This window comes from Rattus norvegicus, chromosome 8 (genome assembly GCF_036323735.1).
Source record: "Rattus norvegicus strain BN/NHsdMcwi chromosome 8, GRCr8, whole genome shotgun sequence".
Lineage (NCBI taxonomy): Eukaryota > Metazoa > Chordata > Mammalia > Rodentia > Muridae > Rattus > Rattus norvegicus.
In genome coordinates, this window is record NC_086026.1 from 110,642,915 (window position 1) to 110,663,627 (window position 20,713).

A 20,713-nucleotide genomic window follows, 5' to 3' on the forward strand; every position below is an offset into this window, starting at 1 on the left:
ACCCCTTTGTCCAAATGCTCCCCTCTCAATGGCTTCCATGTGCCTGACTTTTGTCAAAGGAGTATCAATTACATGATCGTGAACTTTTCTTCTTGAGCGTTTTTGAGACTGAGAGCACAGGGTAAAATGAACAGATACAGGTAAAATAAGTGTTATTAGGGGAGAAGGCCCATTCAGTTAAGCCTGACAGGGGGCTTTTAAAGAACAAACTTCAGAAAACCAGTTCTCTGTTATTTGTTCTGTTTCTAAAATTCTTCACCTCCAACTACAGTTCCATAAACTCTGACAGAAAAGTCAAAACACTGGAAAAGCAAAACTTAAACACTTTTCAAACTACTCTTTTTCCTGGACACGTGTACGTGTGTGTGCATGTGCGTGCATGCGTGGGTGCGTGCGTGCGTGCGTGCGTGTGTGTGTGTGTGTGTGTGTGTGTGTGTGTGTGTGTGTAAAAATGGTGGTATCAAGCCAGGGGACACATGACTTTAACGCCAACACTTAGGAGGCAGAGCTACGACAGTGTTGGTGAGTTTAAGGCCAGTCTGGACTACAGAGCCAATTCTAGGACAGTTGGTTCCAGGACAGAAACCTTGTCTTGAAAAACAGTAACAATAGGAAAAAAGGTATTACTAGTCTTTGTTATCTGGGGGTTTGAAACTTTGGAGCCATTTAATTATTTTTTCTATTTCTTATTATCTATATCTAACTAACTCCAGATTTTCTTATTTTTCATTGTTAATCATTTATTGAATGCTAACTGTGTGTCAGATATTTTATCTGGCCTTGAGTGAGCTTGGATAAAAGAAAACAAGATAGTTTTATTCCCTGTAAGGAATGTACAGTTCAGTGTTTGGTTTCCAGTGGAACCTCCACAGTATTGAGTAATGAAAGGACAGAGGGGGCCTGTGGGGTTCCCTGTAGAGTGAAGTAGGAAAGAGGTGTGGTGGAGGAGGGTAGCACAGACAGACAGATGCCTGGTGTCAGAGTCACACAGCACCTGGGCAACACAAAGTGCAGAGGGAGTAAGAGGAGGGCATGTGCGAATAAAATCTAAGATGGCCTCTTTTAGATCAGGCCAAGACTTTGCTCCACAGAAGGGTTTTAAGTGACATGGTCAGATGTGGCTTTCAAAAACATTAAGCATGAGACCACAGCAGTCTGAGCACCGCATAGGCAGCATGAGACAGAAAGGGCCACCCTGGGTGGAGGGAAAGGATGTGGTGCCTTACAGGTGATTACAAGGCTCCAGCAGAGACCATTAGATGTTTGGACGATAGATGGGATTACTGGAGTCCTGAAGACATTTCCCACAAAATGTTCTGGACAACTGCTTCTTGCCATTTCTACATTTCTCTACAAGTTCTGGACCTTATCAACATGGAGAGACTGCTAGGGAGAGTCCTCACAGACTCATTCAACCTTTCAGCACAGACAATTCTACAACAATCTTTGATTATTCAAGTCTCTTACCCAAAATGTACAGTATGCTACCACTTAAATGCCCAAGTTTAAATGCCTACACTGTCACTAAGCTAGAAGGTGCCTACCACTTCTCTTACTACTTTGTAAGTGAAACTTCCACTCCAGGCACAGAACTTGGCTTACTGACTCATGCAGAGAAAACTTTCAAAATGCTAATGCTCTAACAAACCCCACACTGACTTTGTTTTGAGCTACAGTCACTGAAAACCACTGAAAAATTGATGGAATAATAAAAAAGTGATGAGGTTTATAAAGGGAAGTGTTTTTATACATTTTAAGAAAAGGATTGCAATGTACAATAGACGAGAAATAATCCGAAATGACAAAGTCCAGTTAACTCTTTTAAAAAAAATAATCAAAAGCATGAAATAGAAAAAGGTGATTTATAGTTTTTTGTTAGTGGTCCAGGCTGATGACCTCCCTAAAGCAAGAGATTTAAAAAATTAAACTTTAAAAAAAAGCCATAAAGACTGAAGAACAAAGGCAGGCATAGCTATCCTGCAGTGACCATATGCTTTTAAGGCAAGTGTTGTTTTATTAGTGACAAACAGCAATATGAACCAGAGAGAAAGCAGAGCACAGCTAGCACTAAAGAGGAGCTCTGCCCCCAAGCTGATGCTCTAGCAATGTAAGAAAGGAGGTGGAGCTATGACTCCCCCAAAACTGTCCTGGTTCTAAGGGCAAGTGTAGATGTGCAATGGGTAGCAACATGGAGACAAGAGGGGATGATTGCTCATTCTAAACCCAACCCAAAGGCATCCCGAGCAGGGGAAGGATTTCCTTAGCTTTTGAGTTCTCAATTTAACTTTAGTTATAAAAATTCTCTACAGCTCTCATTAATAGAGCAAGCCAGAATGCATATGTCTATATCAACATATTTTAACTCTATACTGTCACTTTCCAGTTATTCTTTGTGCTTGAATACTTTTTGGACTTAAAATATAGTATCTTATACACAGCAGTCCAGCCGCACAGGCATTCATCGCGATCTTCCTACATCAGCTTTCAAAGTGCTGAATTGCAGGCATGAGCCCTTATGCCTGCTTGGCTTAGACATTTTAATATACTATATTTGGAACTCAAATTGCTTTCTGTGAAGGGTAAAATTCACAACAAAACTGTTAAAAACTCAAATCCCTTTCCTAGGGATGGTAACTCAAACTATCGTTCACTTAGTGTCTAAACACTTACACTTGAGCCTTCCTTACAGGATCTGGCTTTTAAATGGCATTTTACCAGGAGCTCCCACTAGAGGGCACCCAAACCATTTAGTAACTGACAATGTACACTCATTCAGTAGGGTTCTTTTACCACAGAGGTATGGAACAGTTGCTTGTGCTGTGTAACCCTGTGAGCAGTTTTCTGCAGACTTGCCTATCATGACTTTCTGTTCATTTACTTTTCTGCAGAAGTTGTTTTCCCTCAGAGATAGCAGCATGGATATAACTTGGTGGCCGTCACTGCTGTGTTGCTCTACCTGCCCTCTCTCAGAAACAAGTCTCAACTGAAAACTGGCTGTGATTCCCCCAGTAAACATGTAAATCAAACTGGACACAAGCTGTCCTTTGCTGTAGTCAGCCTCAGTTACTCATACTGTCCTAGAGTATTAAAAATATATTATCAGCAGCTGTATTTCCTCTGGTTAGCTATGGTATCTCTTCTGCTAGACTATTTCCTGTTTGTTTTTAATCTCCAGTTTGCTTACACTCAACACTCACATCTTGCTTTTCCCTAGACTGCTAGGTAGTTTTTGTCCAACCACACTGAGCTCATTAACTGAGGAAGCCTCTGACTAGGGCTGTGTCAGGTATTTACTCCTTTAAACTCCAGCTCATGTGACAGATGAGGACTTTTCAGGGCCAGGCATCTACCTGGATAAAGGAAGATAGTTGAAGAAGCCCAATCATCTATACATCTATACATCATTTAAATTCTTAAATCCTACTACTGGTTTTACATACTAATTAAACCCAAAATTCTCAGTTCAGATTCAGACTTTGCTCCTGGGAAAGGAAAAGACCAAGCTGAGCTCCCTACTATGTTTGTTTGTTTTTATGATAGGTCTCACTCTATAGACCTGGCTGGCCTGGGACATGCTCTGTACACACTGAAGAAGTTTACTGATAGTGCCTTGCACACCCTTACCACTTCAGTCCTAATACAATAAAGAAAGAATGTGATTTACTGTTGGAATTTTAAGACTAGGAATGCATCTACTAATCATTTACTTTGTTTTCAAATATCACACAACTAAAAGCCTTTGTGGAGTATGAAGGAATTAGAAGGATCCTCTAAGTTTAATTCTGCTGATGCTATGTGTTTATTTTAAATATAAGTGGACAGTATTTCCATGTTACCAGGAGGAAGGGTATGTAGGCCAGAAAAAGCAAGAAAGGCACATACAAAGAAGGATCATAAGTTAAAAGGGGAGACTGGCTGTGTTGGCTCGTCTTCCGTTAACTTGACACACAAACTAGAGTCATCTGAAAGGAAAACTGAGGCCTCCCCAAGATCCAGCTGTAGGGCATTTTCTTAATTAGTGATTGATGGGAGAGGGCCCAGCCCACTGTGGGTGGTTCCATTCCTAGGCTGGTGGTCCTGGGTTCTCTGAGAAAGCAGGCTGAGCAAGACAGTAAGTATTATCCCTTCTTGGCCCCTGCATCAGCTCCTGCCTCCAGGTTCCTGCCCAGCTTGAGTTCCTGTCCTGACTTCCTTCTATGATGAATAACAATATGGAAATGTGAGTCAAATCAACCCTTTCCTCCCCAACTTGCTTTTTAGTCATGGTGTTTCATCACAGCAAGAGAAATCCTAACTAAGTCACTGGCCCTAATCTCCTGAATTAGCTCAACCTAATTTGAGCTAATTCTCAACCTGTGGGTCATGACTACTTTGTGTGTTTGTGGGGGTCGCATATCAGATATCCGGTATACTAGATATTTACATTATGATTCATAATAGTAGCAAAATAGGTTATGAAGTAGCAATGAAATAATTTTATGACTGGAGGTCACCAAACATGAAGAAGTGTCTTAAAGGGTCACAACCTTAGAAAGGCTGAGAACCGCTGTCATAAATCGTGTTTTAAGAAATAACACCTAGGGCACAGAACATAGCTCTGTTGGCAGACTGTGTGCCTTGGGTTCCGTTCTCAGCACTGCATATGCCTAGTGTGGTAGAAATGCACATCTGTAAATCCCTGAACTTGAGAAAAGGAAGCGGGAAGGTGAGGTGGTCTAAGTCCTCACGAGTGAGTACAAACCCAGCCTGGATACATAAGACTGTCACAAAGCAGAGGCAGGCGGATCTGCTTGGTCTACAAAGACAGTTCCAGGACAGCCAGGGCTGTTACACAAAGAAACCCTGTGTAGAAAAACCATATATCTATATATCTATGTCTGTAAGGATGTAGTGTTTTTGATAAATCAACTGAATATAATTTTCCATTGGATATTTAAGACTAAGTACATTTTTATTTTAAAAATTTATTCTGGAGTGTGTGTGTGGGGGTATGGGGTGAGGAGAAGGGGGAAGGTAGGCAGAGGGAGAGAGACCCGCACAAGTGCATGCATGCTGTGGTGGCTGGAGGATATGCATTTTCTACCTCTTTACAGTTCTTTCCTCATTTAAAGTAGCATCTGTCACTGAGCCTGACATTCCCACAAGACTGGATGACCAACGAGATCCTGGTATCTCTGTGTTTCTGTCTCATGTGTGGCTTACAGTACATACCACGCCTGGCTTTTGTGTGGGTGCTGGGGATTTGAACTCAGGTCCTCATGTTTGTACTCTTGTCCACAGAACCACCTCTCCTGCCTGCACATATGCTTTCCTTGTGGTACACGTGGTTCTGCCCTTAAAAGAGAATCTTGATTTACTTTTATCATTACTATTGGATTCAAATTCTGACTCTCTACTTTTATAGGTAAAACCAAGAAAGAAACTGTCACATAGCTATTTAAAAGTATTTCTGTAGATTTGCTTTACTGTTTAAATATACAATATTAAAAACTATATAAAAATTATGCATACTGGTGTTTTTTTTTTTTTTTTGTAATGTACCACATGCACACCTGGTGCCTGAGGAGGCAAGAAAAGGGCTTTGGATCCCAAGAACTAGAGCTACAGAAGGCTATCAGTAATCATGTAGATGCTAGGAATCAACCTAAGGTCATCTAAAGGGTCAGCCAGTGCTCTTAACTGCTCAGCCACCTCTCTAGCCCTGAGACAGGGTCTCACCCTCTAGCCCTGAGACAGGGTCTCACTAAGTAGCCCTGGCTAGCCTGGAGTAGCTATGTAGACCAGGTTAGCTTCAAACTCACCAATCTGCTTGCTTCTGCCTACCTAGTGCTAAAACTAAAGGAATGTGTCATCATGACTGGAATTATTTAAGGGCATAAAAGACAAAGTCTTGTGGCAAAGAACTTGTAGGTAAAAAGGTAATGAATCGTAGAATTTTCCTTTGAGCTATAAGATACAAAGAAAATGAATAAATGAATGGGATAAATACCACTTATAAGGGCGCCATGACTCTTTGCTGGCCTCAGAATGACTGCTCCTGTACTTACTTTTTCCACATGGCCATGAATGACTGTGCTGTCACAAATCCAGTCTTCTCTCCTCCTGCAGCCCTGAACATGGGGGCTTTCCAATAGAGTGGACAGCCGCAGGCCTGCAAACAATGACACAGTCAGCTAAAGGAAGAGATGACATGGCCAGAGGCGGAGACATGACTTTTACCTGTCATGCCATAGTGGATTAAATGGCTGTTGGGTCAGTGAGAGAGGGCTGGGAGAAGGAGAATGGAGGAACAGAAGGGAAAGCTGCATGTTCAGGGAAGAAGTGGAAAGCCGAAGCACTGCCTTGCAATAATGGCCGTGCAGACTCAGCCCCCTTTCTGCTGCTCTCACACTGTGTTTCCCACCTTCTTGAGAATGACCAAACCTCTAGCTGCATGTGCTCTTCACTTTTTGAACAGAAAATGTAGTCATTTTTCATACCAGGGCACTTGCTATTAAAACACTCTACTACTGACTTCCTTATTTCTCCTTGCCTACTGTTAGTAAGCTCCAGGTTTACAAACACTAACAGTGACAAGCAGACAAAGCACTAAGCTAGAAACGGTACTGTCGATGACTCAGTGCTGAGAAAGCACAGTGCGCTCGCAAAGGGCTTGAGTTTGATACCCAGTACCCATCCAGGTGGCTCCCAACTGTCCATACCTCAAGCTCCAGGGTCACCTGATCCCTCTGACCTCTGAAGACACCTGCCCCCCCCCCCACAGAGTCTGATATTCCCCCCTCTCCTGAAAGCTCTAGGCTGTTCAAGGAAGCAGGTATCAAATCCATTTAAGTGGTTATAATTCAAGTAAAAGATGAAAGGTAAGAAACAAATGCTATCATTTATTTATATGTTAGAAGATTGCAAGTAACTGTACATTATAAAAGTTTTGGTAAGAACTTAGTATAAAGCCCTAAAAAGCACCAGTTTTTCTTCTCCTTCAATAAAATATTCTGCTTTAACTAAAAACTATCCTTAAAGTATCTATTTACTTTCTAAGAAAGAGTTCTTACAAAGTTAGCAATTTTTCCTTAAAGGGAAAATGCATTTCCAATAATCATTAACACAGAAACATTAGTAGAGAAAGACTCCAAATCTTTCTAATTCTACACACACATGGAAAGTGTCTTTCCAGTCTAGAACTCTGTGAAGGGGATCACATGTTGTTAGAGGGAAGAGTTTCCTTTGGAGGTAAGACTAGATGTGGCTGTATCTTGGGTTAGGGGACGCTACTCCTGGTATGAAACTCTGCACAGGAGCCTCATTGTTGCCTAAGGAACATCTCGTTGGACATTATCATGGGAGATCACAGGACTGCTGATAGTTCAAACTAGAGACGAAGATGTGGAAAGCAAGATTCAAGCCAAACAAGATAAAAACAGGACAGAAATGAAAGACTGCTGCCTCCAGGAACAGTGTTTATTTCACAAGCAGAATAGAATTTAGGGTTTCTTGGGATGAGTGTGGTAGTTCTTGTAAGGAAATGGCAACTTGAATAGTCTTCCTATATTGGGGGGGGTCATCCCCTTTGACTGAGTGTAAACTTCAGGAGAGACAAACATTGACCAGTGAGTAAGGAGAGTGACACATAACTAGCCAGTCTGCTCAGCAGAATCAGCCCTGCCAATAAATCCAGTGACAGATGTTGCAGGGTAGGGCTTCTGACATCTATAATTTAAGACTGCTTAAGTGCAGAGGTTGAAGGCTTCAACTAAGGTCAGGAATGAGAAATAGTATTGCTTAGCAACCATGCTATTTTTGTCTATTACAGAAATTGTGACTGCTATGGTAGAAAGCTCAGTTAAGGTAGTTCGGGTAGGTAAACTATCAAGTCCACCCTCCTCAATCCCAGCCCCCTTTCCATGCACAATGTGTTCTAAGGAGATGCTTCTCGGTAGCCTTAGAGACAGGCTCTTGACTGGGAAAGATAAAAAGTCACCTTTATTTTGGCTGTAGGGGAGCCACGGATACAAAGCACAGAGAGAATTGGAAGTTTTCCTAGTTGGGCTTAATTGTTAAGTTGACACAGCCTGGACTCGTGTGGGAAGAAAGCCTTGATTAAAGAACTGCTTGAATCAAACTGGTTTGTGGGCATGTTTGTGAGGGACTGTCTTGATTATTAACTGGTGAAGGAGGGACCAGCCTACAGTGGGAGGCACTATCCTTAGACAAGTGATCTTAGATTATATAGAGGCTTGATGAGCACTGACCAGACGGTGAGCCAGCAAGTCGTTCTCTTTGTGGTTCTTGCCTCCAGTTCAGGTACTCACCTTGATTCCCTGCCCTGAACAGTCTCTGTGATGAATTGTGATGTGAAAGTATAAGCCAAGAAAACCCTTTCTTTCCCAAGTTGTTTTTGATCAGAACATTTTATTACAGCAATGAAGAAAAAAAAAAAGCCAAAACAGAAGTGGTTTGCCGAAGGATTTGAAACTCTAATCACTTAAGTCTATCAAGAATTTTTTTCAGAACTAGAAGAGTTCAGTTTCCATCTTAATACAGGAGAGTCACCAACTTCAGCTGAAACCCTTCCAGGAGATGCGTGCTTATCACCTTTTGCAGGGCGACTTCTACTGGTAAACAACCTTCATTCTCTTGTGTTGAGGTATTTCCCCCAAGCCTACTACTATTACCCTGCTAAAGGAACATATGCTATACCCACAGGTCAGTGCAACACTCAGCCGTCACCAGGGAAGCTTCTTCCTACAGGAGATAGGAATTAACACCAGGGCAACATGCAGAGGGAGACTCTGGAGACTCAGTTCTGCACGGGACGTCCTGATCAAAACCCTCAGCTCATGGCTCAGGGATCTCTACAGAGGAGGGAGCAGGAAGAGGTAATCGGTAACTTGAAGAAGAAAGAGCTTTCAGATACAACGGGATTAATGCAAATATGAACTCACAGAGTGTGGCAGGACGAGTAAGGCATGCACACGTTCAAGCCGAGACGGGAGGTAGACACAGGGTCTCACCCCTAACGGGGATAGTATTTGCAATTAATACCCATTGGCAAAGGGAAAAAGTCAGTTTTCTCCAATGTCACTGGGTGTATCGACTGCACCCCAGGGCAAGGACTGCATCCAGGAGTAAGTAGTCGGCTGACACAAATGAACTCCATTCTTTTGGGGGTGGACTGTTTGTTACCTTTTGGTTTTTTTTTTTTTTGGTCTTATTGGTGTTTTGGTTGTTTTAATATTCTCTCTCTCTCTCTCTCTCTCTCTCTCTCTCTCTCTCTCTCTCTTTCTCCCTCCCTCCCTCCCTTCCTTGCTCTGTGTGTGTGTGTGTGTGTGTGTGTGTGTGTGTTTTATTTGAGAGATGGAGAACACATAAGGTTGTATGTGGGATCTGGGAGGAGCTGGAGGGAGGGGGAACATGACTAAAATATTACATGAAAAAGAATTTTAAATAAAAAAGTGCAGATTAGGAAAAAATAGAAAAAATTAGTAGCTGAAAATAATGAGGCAGAAAGGCATTAAAAGCCCTGCCTATAGGTGGGGGGAGAAACAATCTTTTCTTTCTATGACTGCTGTTAAAGTGCAGGGATGTCATTCATAAGGAGTAGTTTAAGTCGCCAAGACGTTACTACACGAACTCATTAAGATTCAAAGGCAAAATCCCAAAGATAAAATTCAACAACGACAATGCTGTGAAATAGATTAGAAAAGGTCATCCTTTTCTCAAAGTACCTGAGTACGCAAGTGTTAGGCAGCACAAAAGTACCAGGCCCTAGCAGACAGTGTCAAAGGAAAACAGATGGGTAAAATAATGACGGCAAGGTCTGTGGGCCTCTACTATGACTGTCTGAAAGGAACACAGTTGGCTACCTTTACTGAAAGCAAATAAGTTAGTGTAAGGAAGCCAGGAGATCAGGAAAAGCCTGGAAAGTAAGTGACACAAATCTGAGAATACCTAACGGGGTTTTTAATAACATAGAAGAGAATGAACCAGTGTGAAGACTTTTTGTTTTTAAGAAAGACAACAGGTGTCAAGTGATTCAGAAAATACATTTAGAAGAAGCAAAAGTAAGAATGAATATGGTAATTAAAGTTATTTGAGTAAAGGAAACTAGACTAACACTTATAATTTGATCTAAGAATGGCCAACAACAATAAGAATCTTAAAGCAGGGTTGTTCTGATGTGCACAAGAGATTACTCGCTATCTGCCGTGTGTTTTCAATGTCACAGTGTTCTCAAGGCTATTACTTCATGAGCTTCCATGCAGAAGAGAAGGTATTTTTATTTTTTTATCCTACTTTGTAGAAGAACTGAAGTACAAGGTGCTCCCCTATGAGTCACAAGGCACAACTGGTCCAGACGATGGACCACCTGAAGAGAGGAGCCAGGGAGGGGGTGTCGCAGGATCCAGATGAGAGTTTCCTTTCTTTCCTTCAGTGTATACTAGAGGCCCTGTCTCTGACAGGTGCTTTTCTCTCAGTTGTTTAGTTCCTATGTCTACACTGCCCTCTTAGGGTTATTTTTGAATCATATTTTTTCCATCATCACTTGAAGGAGTGAGAAAAAAATTTATAAAGTACACCCTAAAATTTTAACCAGGCATTAATGCACATTAAGTTCTCTGTGGCTACGTGGGTCTAAGATGAACAGCCTGAACAATACTAACAGATGCTGACTGCATAAACATGGTTTCTATGCACTTAAAAAACTGACTCCAGTCTTTATAGCTACACTTAAGCGCCACTAAGAGTGGGTTACAAACATAAGCTGGTTTTCCAAACATTTTTATATACTGCAAGAATCCATAAACATTCATTTACTACTCTGACAATCTTCTCTCTCGCTGTTCTTTAATGGCAGCCTCTCCCTTTTCTACATTAACCTGCTGTAAGACAATGGGCAGTAAGTGCTAGAGACACAGTTGACTGACTGCTTCCTGGCCAGAAAAAAAAAAAAAAAAGACTAGAGAATGTTGAAAATAAACACAATTTAGTTAAGTGCTAAGAAACAGGAGCCAAGTAAAAGCTAGGTTAAATAAAATTAGGTAGCTGGAAGATACAAATTTTTAAAATAAGTGGTTTTAAGAATAAAGAGACAGGCTGGAGAGCTGGCTAAGGAACAGTCTACTCCTGCAGAGGACCTGTTTCCTTCCCAGGACCCAATCAGGCAGCTTACAACCACCTGTAACACACACACACACACACACACACACACACACAAACACACACACACACACGCACACATTTCATTATATTTTGCTTTCTAGGCTAACAGTTAATGTCTAAGAACAGTTAACACAAAGATTTGGCTTCTAAGAATGGAATTTTGGGCTATCTTAAAATTAGTCTAGTATTATATATGTACAATGGCTGCTGTGACATACGATTATTAGCACAAACAGTAAACAGTTAGCTAAGTGCTTAGCAAAGGAAAACAACTTTGTTTAAAAAACTCCCCCCACAGTGTTGGCTTCACGTATGGACTGGTATTCACACCATGTAACTGTTAATGTCCTTCCTTTGATTCCCACCACTTTCCCAGCCTTCACTCTACTCTGTCTACTTGTCTACTGAGCAGGAAAGTGCCACTAAGGGACAAGGGTGGGAGAGCCAGGCTGTGAGGAACAGGCTGAACAGGCTCCTTAGTCAAGGGGCTGGTAATATGCAGAAGAAAGAAGAAGAAAGAAGAGGAGGAGGAGGAAGAGGAGGAAGAAGGGGAGAAAGGAGGAGGAGAAATAGAAGGAAGAAGAGAGGAAGGGGAAGGAGAAAGAAGAGGAGGAGGAGGAGGCAGAGGAAGAGGAGGAGAAAGGAGGAGATGATGATGATTCCAGGAATCTTTATTCAAGACAGGACAGGCTGCAGGCCTAAGGCCATGAGGTTCTCATTGTCAGCATGGGCTTTGAATTAGTTACTCTTCTACTGCTATGATATACGGTGCCATGACCAGAGCAACTCACAGAAAAGTTTATTTAGGCTTATGGTTCAAGAGGACTAAGAGTTCATGATAGCAGAGTGCAGGCATGGGCTAGGGGAGCAAGCTGAAAGTGTAAATTCTCAAGCAGGAAGCAGAGAGAGTGAACTAAAATGATGGAAGGGTTTATACTCTCAAAGCTCAGTTCCAGTGACATCTTCCCCCAACAAGAACATACCTCCTAAAACTTCTAATAGCTTCATCAACTGGGGACTAATTATTTAGATGCCTGCTTTCAGAGAACTGCTTTGCACTGTCCTGATTTCTATCTATAGCCAGCATAGATCACAGAGTTTTCCTTCTCCAATGTCCATAAAAATGTTCTTAGATTTAATTTGGTAGACATTTTCTAGCTGCTTCTAACCTATCTGATAGTCATTTCTGGAACCTTTCTCAGACTATGGGGAAACATCTCATTCAAACCATTATAGAGCTCTGTAGACACAGGGCACAAAGCTTCATATCTGAGACAATTTCTCCTTATCTGCCCATTCGAAGCATTCCTACTTAAAAAAGGAATCATTTGGCAAGTATGCAGTCAACATCTGATAGAAAATTCTGTGTGTATGCAACATACACACATTAGAAACCAGCCTTATTTATTTAAAATCTTTGTTAGCTTAGCTAATCCAGTTGATTCTCCTACTCTAAAGCTAGCCCTGCTTTGCACTGTCCTGTCTTTCTATCTGTAGCCAGTGTAGATCAATGTGCTTTCCTTCTCCAAAGTCTGTAAAAATGTTCTCAGCTTTAATCTGGAGGATATTTTCCAGCTGCTTCTAACCTATCTGGTGGTAGTTTTTGGAACTTGTCTCAGGACCTGGTCATCTCTTTTTTTTTGGTAAGCATCTATAATGCTTCAAAACCCTTTCTTTATAGATACCTTCCCTGGTCTCTGGAGTTTTGGTTTAACAAATTACTTCCAAATAAAGATTTTACTTATCCTTGCTAAATTTTCTATTTTTCATTTAGGTCTGTAGCTTTAGCCTATCAAGGGATTTACCATCTTCAGTCTGTGGTCTAACGCAATGGCTGTCACTCAGGAAATTGGGTAAGGAAACTCAATACCCTAACTTAGAGAACCTCTAATGCAGATGGCTCTTTATCCAAAGTTGGCTCAATTGGCATATGTTCATGCAGATAACATACATAGAAACAGCACCATGCTAGAAGTTAAGAGGAATTATTTCCTCACATGAACACTTTCTATTACTTCTAGTTAGTTCTTGTGGGACTATTTTCCTCAAGGTAAACTCTTATTTCTGGAGTAGAAACATTTAAGAATTATCAAGTAAGTTCTAACATAGGGAAAGGAAAGAATAGGAAAAATTACTTTTCAGTTTCTTTAAATCACTCTTTTTGTGATGCATTTAATAGCAAGGTTAGTAGAGTCAGTTAGGGAAGAGGGTGGAGCATGATTAGAACTACACTTCGGCAAATACGATGAGAGGGAAGGATTTAAAGTAGATATTGGAGAAGCTGATAGGAGCGGAGTGGAAATCCATCACAAAGGAGAGGTAGGACAGTGTAATCAATATCTACACTTGTGAGCAGGCAAGAGAGTTCAGCTCATGTAGCAAACAGGTATTAGGAAGTTTTAGAAAGCATCTCTGGGGCCTGACTCTAGAGGCACTGAAATACAAAGAGGAGGAGTTAAACTTTATCTCAAAGAGTAAGTTTTCATATTAAAATAATTATTCCTTCCAAGTGGAAGTGTATGTGAGGGTCTCAGGCATTCTTTGACTTCCTACTTGCTTCTGTGAGGCTCTCAGGCCCCTATAACTTTCAGCCTCTTAAAGTACAGCTTGAAACACTGCTAAATTCTAAGGCCAGTCTAGTCTACAAAGAGTTCAGGATTAGTTATAGTTAAGATAGATAGATGAATGGATGGATGGATGGATGGATGGATGGGTGGATGGGTGGATGGGTGGATGGGTGGATGGGTGGATGGGTGGATGATAGATAGATAGAATTCTGTGAAGAAGGACCACTGTTCGAGATGCATTATGGTCAAATACTTTTCATCATAGAAGAACCAAAATCAAAGCCTGTGCTTACAGTCAGAGCAGAGAAGCAGTGAAGAGGGGTAGCGAGTCCCTGCAGTGTCACGTTACCTTTGCAATTCTCCCCATTTCATGAATATCTGCTTTTTGATCTTCAATATCCTTGAAAGCAGCTTCAATTCTGCCTAGGATCTGTTCGTGGTTGCTGCAGGTGTCTGGGAGTCCTTCGGGAAAGTAGAACTGTGGAATGTTTATGGACAGTGGTGTATTCACGACATCGCTCACACAAGGAACAGGGGAGGCAGGCTGGGGACTACTTGGAAGGGTGGCTGCAGGTGGACATGGTGTTGCAGGTTTTTTTTCTGGTTTATTTTGAATCTGGAAGAAAAATGTGATTATAAGATACAAAAATTCTAAACAGTATCTATTTTTCAGAAGCAATAAGAAGTGTGTAAATAACAAAAAGACTTCAACTAGAGACAGTAGCGATCAAGGGTTCACTTTAAAGCATTTAAGAGGGGAGTAAGCTTCTAGGGAGTGTTTTCCATATTAAATACACATTATTTGTCAATACTTAGTCACATAATTTATGGTTTAAAAAACACTGCAGTAAATTTTTCCATCTATTAGTTGGCAAATATTTCAGGATAATCAAAGACCAATATCAGCTAGAGCAACACCGGCTGATAAAGATCTTAAAATGTATTCTTTATGTTGTTGTTAGAACAACTAGAAAGAAAATTCTGGTTTATTGTTGAATATTGTTTCACATATATATCCAACAGGCCAATAAACAAACAAACAAATGTAAGTACATAGAAAAAAAACAAGGAAACGCCTTTTATCTTTGGCCTTTTAAAGTCATTCCATGCAGACCAACTACTTGTAGTACAGGTAAGAACGTGCATGAAAAAGGTCACCCAGGAACAATGCAAAGGCAGCATTTGGACATCCTGTGGGTTAAGGTATAGTCTTAGTTGGAGTTTTACTAGCTATGTTCTTTTTGGTGTTTATGTGAATTTCTACCCCTCCAAAGGAAGACATGATAAATTCTTTAAAAATATACAACTAATGTCTGTATTGGTGGTATGGTGGTGACCATAGGGCTTTCTAAAATATACACAGTTAGGGGCTGGGGATGTAGCTCAGTGGGCAGAGTACCTGACTACTATTCACAAGGTAGTGGGTTCAATGCCAAGTCCTGAATAAAATCTGGTGTGGTGGTACAAGCTTGTAGTCCCAGTACTTGGAAGGTAGGAGGGTCAAGAGCTATATAGGTCATCCTCTGATATCTAGCAAGTTGGGAGTCCAGCCTGGGCTTCATAAGACTCCTTCTTAAAAAAGAAAATATATATATTGGAATGTATTTGGGATATGGGATATTTTAATTTTTTTCTAGTTTGACTTTGTCAAAGTAAAATTACTACCAGCACTTGACAAATATTTTAAAAAAACTTCTGGCTGGTTTGTTTGCCCCTTCCCCTAAGATAGTAGGTTGTTTTCTGTGAGATATAAATTTAACTCATTTTTGGTATGTTGTAACAGGCAAGAACCAGGGTCACTAATTTCATTATAATCAGTCTTTACAGTTAAATAAATGTTAATTTTTAGTTTATATCTTTCCTTTTCCCAAAAAGTATTTGTTGTGGTGTACTTCATGGGACAGTGGAAGGCACAGTGTGAAGAGAAATGGGGAGGCAGTGGAGAGATTGATATTACTCAGGATCAAGGAGAGAGTCAAGGGGGTACACCACCATTCGGATAAGAGTGTTTGCCTACATGTGTGTCTGCCTGTGCACCATGTACATGCTTGGTGCTGTGGAGCTTAGAAGAGGGCTTCAGAGCTACAGGGTCTGGAGTTAAAGATGGTTCTGAGCCCATATTGATGCTGGGAATCTCTCATATCCTCCTCAAGAGCAGCAAGTGTTCCTAATTGCTGACCCATCTTGCCAACCCCATATGTGTGGCTTTTTAGGAGTTTATTTTTTACCAATGAAGAATAGATTCAGTTCTGAGAGTCCTAGCAGGAGAAAAAATAGAAAAGGATTTCATGAAGCTTTGCAGGGTTCTAAGTTAACAAGGGCCATGAGCATGGCGATGTGTTAGATACTGCATAAAGGATGAAAGGTGAACAATTACTGAGTAGTTAGGGTCGGGTGTGTGTACTAGAAGTCTTACCCAGCACTGGTGGATGGTAGGCAGGTTCTCTGCCACTAAGCTACCTTCCCAGATCTAGGTTGTGGTTTTTTTTTTTTTTTAAATTTACTGTGAACACAAAGTATTATTCAAATGTTCTTTCTTTTTAAAATTACTCTGAACAGTGATCCCATATAAAGCCATAGTCAAGGAAGGAATAGCACAGAGGAAAACGAGGCCAATGAACATAAAAACACATAGCAGTAAACAGTGATGGCTTACTAGTCGCTGACCTCAGGAGACTTACCTAATCTTTAGAATTTCAGTAATAAGCAGAAATCATAATCCCCATTCTTTGGAAGATTGTGGGCACTTAAGGAAATAATAGAATGCAACGCAGATAAAGGGTTCCAAGCAGAGCTGAGCACATTTGTCCTTGTGAAAGGCAACGAGTAACAAAGCCAAACAGTGGGGTTCTCAAATGATTATAAACAATGCAGAATTTGGCATAGTTCTTTAGATTCGATAATAAATAATCATGGCCACTTGTAAAGCAATCCAAAGTTTATAAACCTCTCTTGATTTAGCAAAGTGATAATCTATTTTGAATAAACATTTCTTTGCCTTCATGCTAAATCTGCAAATACCACTGCACAGTCGTATGAGTCAGCAGCCCAGACAGTATTCTTAAAATTCTGACACAAAGCAGATCTTCAGAGGCGCTGCCTAGATTCTGGGTGTTATTAGTGTGGTGCTTATTCTGTTATTTTGTGCAGAAAGAGGTTTGTGAGACTATGAGTATACAATCATCAAAATTCTGTTACATAAAAGTGGAAGAACAAACTGACTTTGTGAAGTTTTTCTCTACATGTGTGTTACGGCATGTGTGCTCACATACATCATACACACACTAATAAATATAGTAAAAAGTACTCTTGAAAATGTTTCCAACAGCATGTTATAAAGGGAAGTTAGGTTTAACTTCAGACAATTATGGCACCAGAACTAAGACCATTGGTACTGGTGGGTATGGACACACGCTGCGTTCTACAGCAAGACCTTCAATGCTAACTGTGCATTCACCCTGACAGGTGAACGAACACTGGCTGACAAAGTTAACTGACAGAACGGGCAACTACTCGTCTCTTGTGCGCAGACTTCGTCACACAAAGCAACCGAGTAAGAAAGTATCAATTCGTTGGTTAACGAGGAGAAATAATATAAAAAGTGCATTTATTCTGAACTTTCAGCTGTAGTAATTTGCTTGCAGTTGTGTTAGTTACTAGGAGACACATAATTTAACCTTAAAGTAGTTTAATAAAAATAATTTTATAAACATAGAATTGTATTTTTTTTTTTTTGCTTGATTACCTACAGGGCTGACATATCTTCAGTTTAAACTAAAGCTGTTTTGGTCCAGTATAGTGCTAGTAATAAAAAAAAATTTGGAAAAGTATCTCAATTCTCTACTTCAGTTTTTAGCATCAGGACATTACTTAATCATTCTAAACAGTCATTGTAATATTTCCAATATTTGACCATTTTGACACACAGAAAGGAAAAATGTCACATACCTCACCCCCCAAATTTGAAGTTTTTCTTTCTGGGTCAGAAAAACTATAAAACTATGGTTCCTTGCTGGAATCTGGATGGTAACCATTTATATCGGTCCCCCCCCCCCCCTTGTATTGTACTCCCTGTCAGGCAACTGATGTGGAGAGACAGACATTGGCCCTAAGAGGGTAAGCAGAGTAGCAGAGACTGTAGACAATGCAGGCAGCGTCAGTATCGGCTTGCTGGAGGATGGCGTTTGTTTCAAATCTGGAAGAAACTGTTATGCTTCTTTGTCTACACGTCCACACAATACTACAGACAGACCCAGCTGTCGCTATATAAAAATACCTTTGGGAGCTGTGAGGATGGTTCAGTGGATAAAGGCATTTGCCACATAAGCCTGATGACCAGACTTTGATCCCTGGGGCCTCCATAAAAGTGGAAGAACAAACTGACTTTGTGAAGTTTTTCTCTACATGTGTGTTACGGCATGTGTGCTCACATACATCATACACACACTAATAAATATAGTAAAAAGTACTCTGCTTTTACCAATATTATCAAGATCCATATTCTTTTAGACAAACATTCATTATATCTTAATAAAATCTACTGATTTAAACTTACAGATAAGTTTTCTACAGGAATTCTCACTTTCTAATATGCTTGGTAAATACTTAGTAAGTTATTTATTGTCTGCAAAACAGGATTCCTCCCTACAGGATAAAAATGTGAGTACTGTACTCCAGCACGGCTCTATTTTTAAACCTGCTAGAGCCCTCCACAAATAGCTTCTGTAAATAGCTGAATAGCGAGCACAGATTAATTCCTTGACTTAATATCAAGTACAAGTGAGTAATAAAATTAATTATGTGTTAGTTTACTGGGTGGTTGTATTAGTAATTAAAATATTTAAAAGAAACACCCAAGTTTCAAACCTGTGTCTGCTGAAATGACTTCAGCCTCTTCTTAAACCGTGATGGGAGGACAAAATCACAGCCCCTTGCTAGGAACGCTAACTCTCCCCTTAAGTCCGGGTCCCTTCGCAAAGATGTCTCCTTGATCATCATTTTTGGAAAGTGAATGTTTACTTTCCAGTCGGTCAGCTCACTTCCAGCTCACTTCCGAAGATGGTGTCAATCTTGTCAGTAGAAAGATACTTTTTTCTTCTTATCTTACAAATAAATTATTTTAATCATTGTGTTCTCTCAGCCTCCTGGGACCACAATCCATGCTTGTCCTGACATGCAGCTGGTTTCCAAATACAGCCTGCGACTCGCAATGTCTGCTCATAATATTCCAGTTAGAAACACAGCCTGCGAAAGGGCCTATTGCTTCTTGTGGTAGCGTTATGTGAAATTGACCTGTACGTGTTGAGAATGCAGAGCCTTCTGGGAAAGAAAGCACTCACTACTCCTAGCACCACAATTAGAAACATTACAGCTGGACCTAGGAATAGCAACTCCTCAGATAGTGCTAACTTCTGAAACTGAGAAGGGAGGTGCTGACCACATACTTTATCCTCAAACCAGGGTGAAAAAGAGTATGTGGAGCATTTCTGTCTTTTGTCTACTTGATATTGTTAAAAAACAAAACAAAACAAAACAACAAACTGAACTTCAAATTTGAAAGTATTAGCTCAAGAATTGCTTTTTAATTATTATCTGAAGGGGAAGCAATTATTCCATACCCCCTAATCTCTCCACTTAAAATATGACAGAAATAGTCATTCTCAAATGATAATTTACAAAAATATTTTATTGGTTTTAAAAGCAGACTATTTTAGCTACTGAAATAATTATGGCTATAATTTGAAATTTATCTTCAAAAGTATTAAGAAAGTGGAACAACGTAATATGCCAACAAAGAAATATCAGATACATATGAATGAATGAAATTTTTACCAAAGAAGGGTGCAAAAGATGATCAAAAAGAATAACAGTGCACTCTGAACTTATGAGATTTTTTCCTTTGAGGAACTTTAAAGAAATAAAAATATTTCATAATTTTACCATATACTAAATACTGTTCTCATTTTAATATTTATAAGTAAATTACCAAAGTATTCTCTTATGCATATTTATATTTCACTACTTATTTTTAGTTAATCTCACCAACCAGGATTTATTTCTTATTTCTAGAAAATATAAAAATATTTCTATTTCTAGAAACCATAAAGAACAAAACTAAAAATGTGAATGTATACATATACATAAATAATAAATAAATGTAAAAATTGAATTATTTAAAATACACATTTCCATATGTAAATGTGGTTTATGCTTTTCTACTGCCTGTCAGACTTAATCACATACAGGTGAAGAGCTAATATTTATAAAATTTTATGAATTAATTATTTTCCAGGGCAAGTTTAATTTTGTCACTGACTCATTCCAGTATTTTTATGATCACTATGTGCCAGAGGCTGTGCTGGCCGTGAAGACAGAGACAATAGTGAAGTAGTTTCTTAGTTTTCTCACTTTGCTTCCTAGGACAATGGTGAATTGGACAAAAGGACAAGAAATATTTATATATTTCATTTAATTCTTGTATATTTCTTAAGTTTTAAGGTTATAGCAATGGTTAAAAGTCCAAATGTTGGTGAAGTGTGGTGCTGAAACTCAGTGCTTGGTGAGGCAGAGGCATGCCTCTGTTAGCTGTGGGCAGCTATGTCTACATGATGAGACGGCCTCCGCCCTCCCTCCCCAACACACACCAAAAAACAAATACTGCTTAAAGCTCCCAAAGAAAGAGTGCCCTTAAGGAAACATTTCTGTATGTTTTCTGATAATAAAATAAGTTCCAAGTTTTCATTTATAAAACTGTTTTTTAAAAAAGTTAAAAAACCAAAGGGCACAAGGTCAAGGCCCTTAGGGGTGCAGTAAAGAGCTGGCTGTGGCAGTAAGTTACTGACAGAGAGACTAGCGTGAGGTTATTTGATTTTTACTTACTTATTTGTGTTTGTATGGAATTATAGCTGCTTGGTTTTAGTAAGGATTTAAGAACCTGACTTATAAGGAGCACACCTGAAAGAGAGAACCTAAAGACATTGTTTTTA

General features: G+C 39.9%; 1 protein-coding gene across 3 annotated transcripts in view; it reads right to left on the reverse strand.

The window, feature by feature from the left end:
- Ppp2r3a (protein phosphatase 2, regulatory subunit B'', alpha) overlaps positions 1-20,713 on the reverse strand; it is a 138,038-nt gene that overhangs the window by 60,436 nt on the left and 56,889 nt on the right. For 2 of the 3 annotated variants that reach the window (XM_006243633.5, NM_001012202.2), the window contains 2 exons: positions 14,077-14,343; positions 6,048-6,151 (listed from right to left, as the gene is read on the reverse strand). In XM_006243633.5, the coding sequence (XP_006243695.1) occupies positions 6,048-6,151; positions 14,077-14,343 (371 nt within the window). Of the gene's footprint in view, positions 1-6,047; positions 6,152-14,076; positions 14,344-18,593; positions 19,044-20,713 lie in introns of those variants that run through there. The other variant, XM_006243634.5, reaches the window with a different exon arrangement.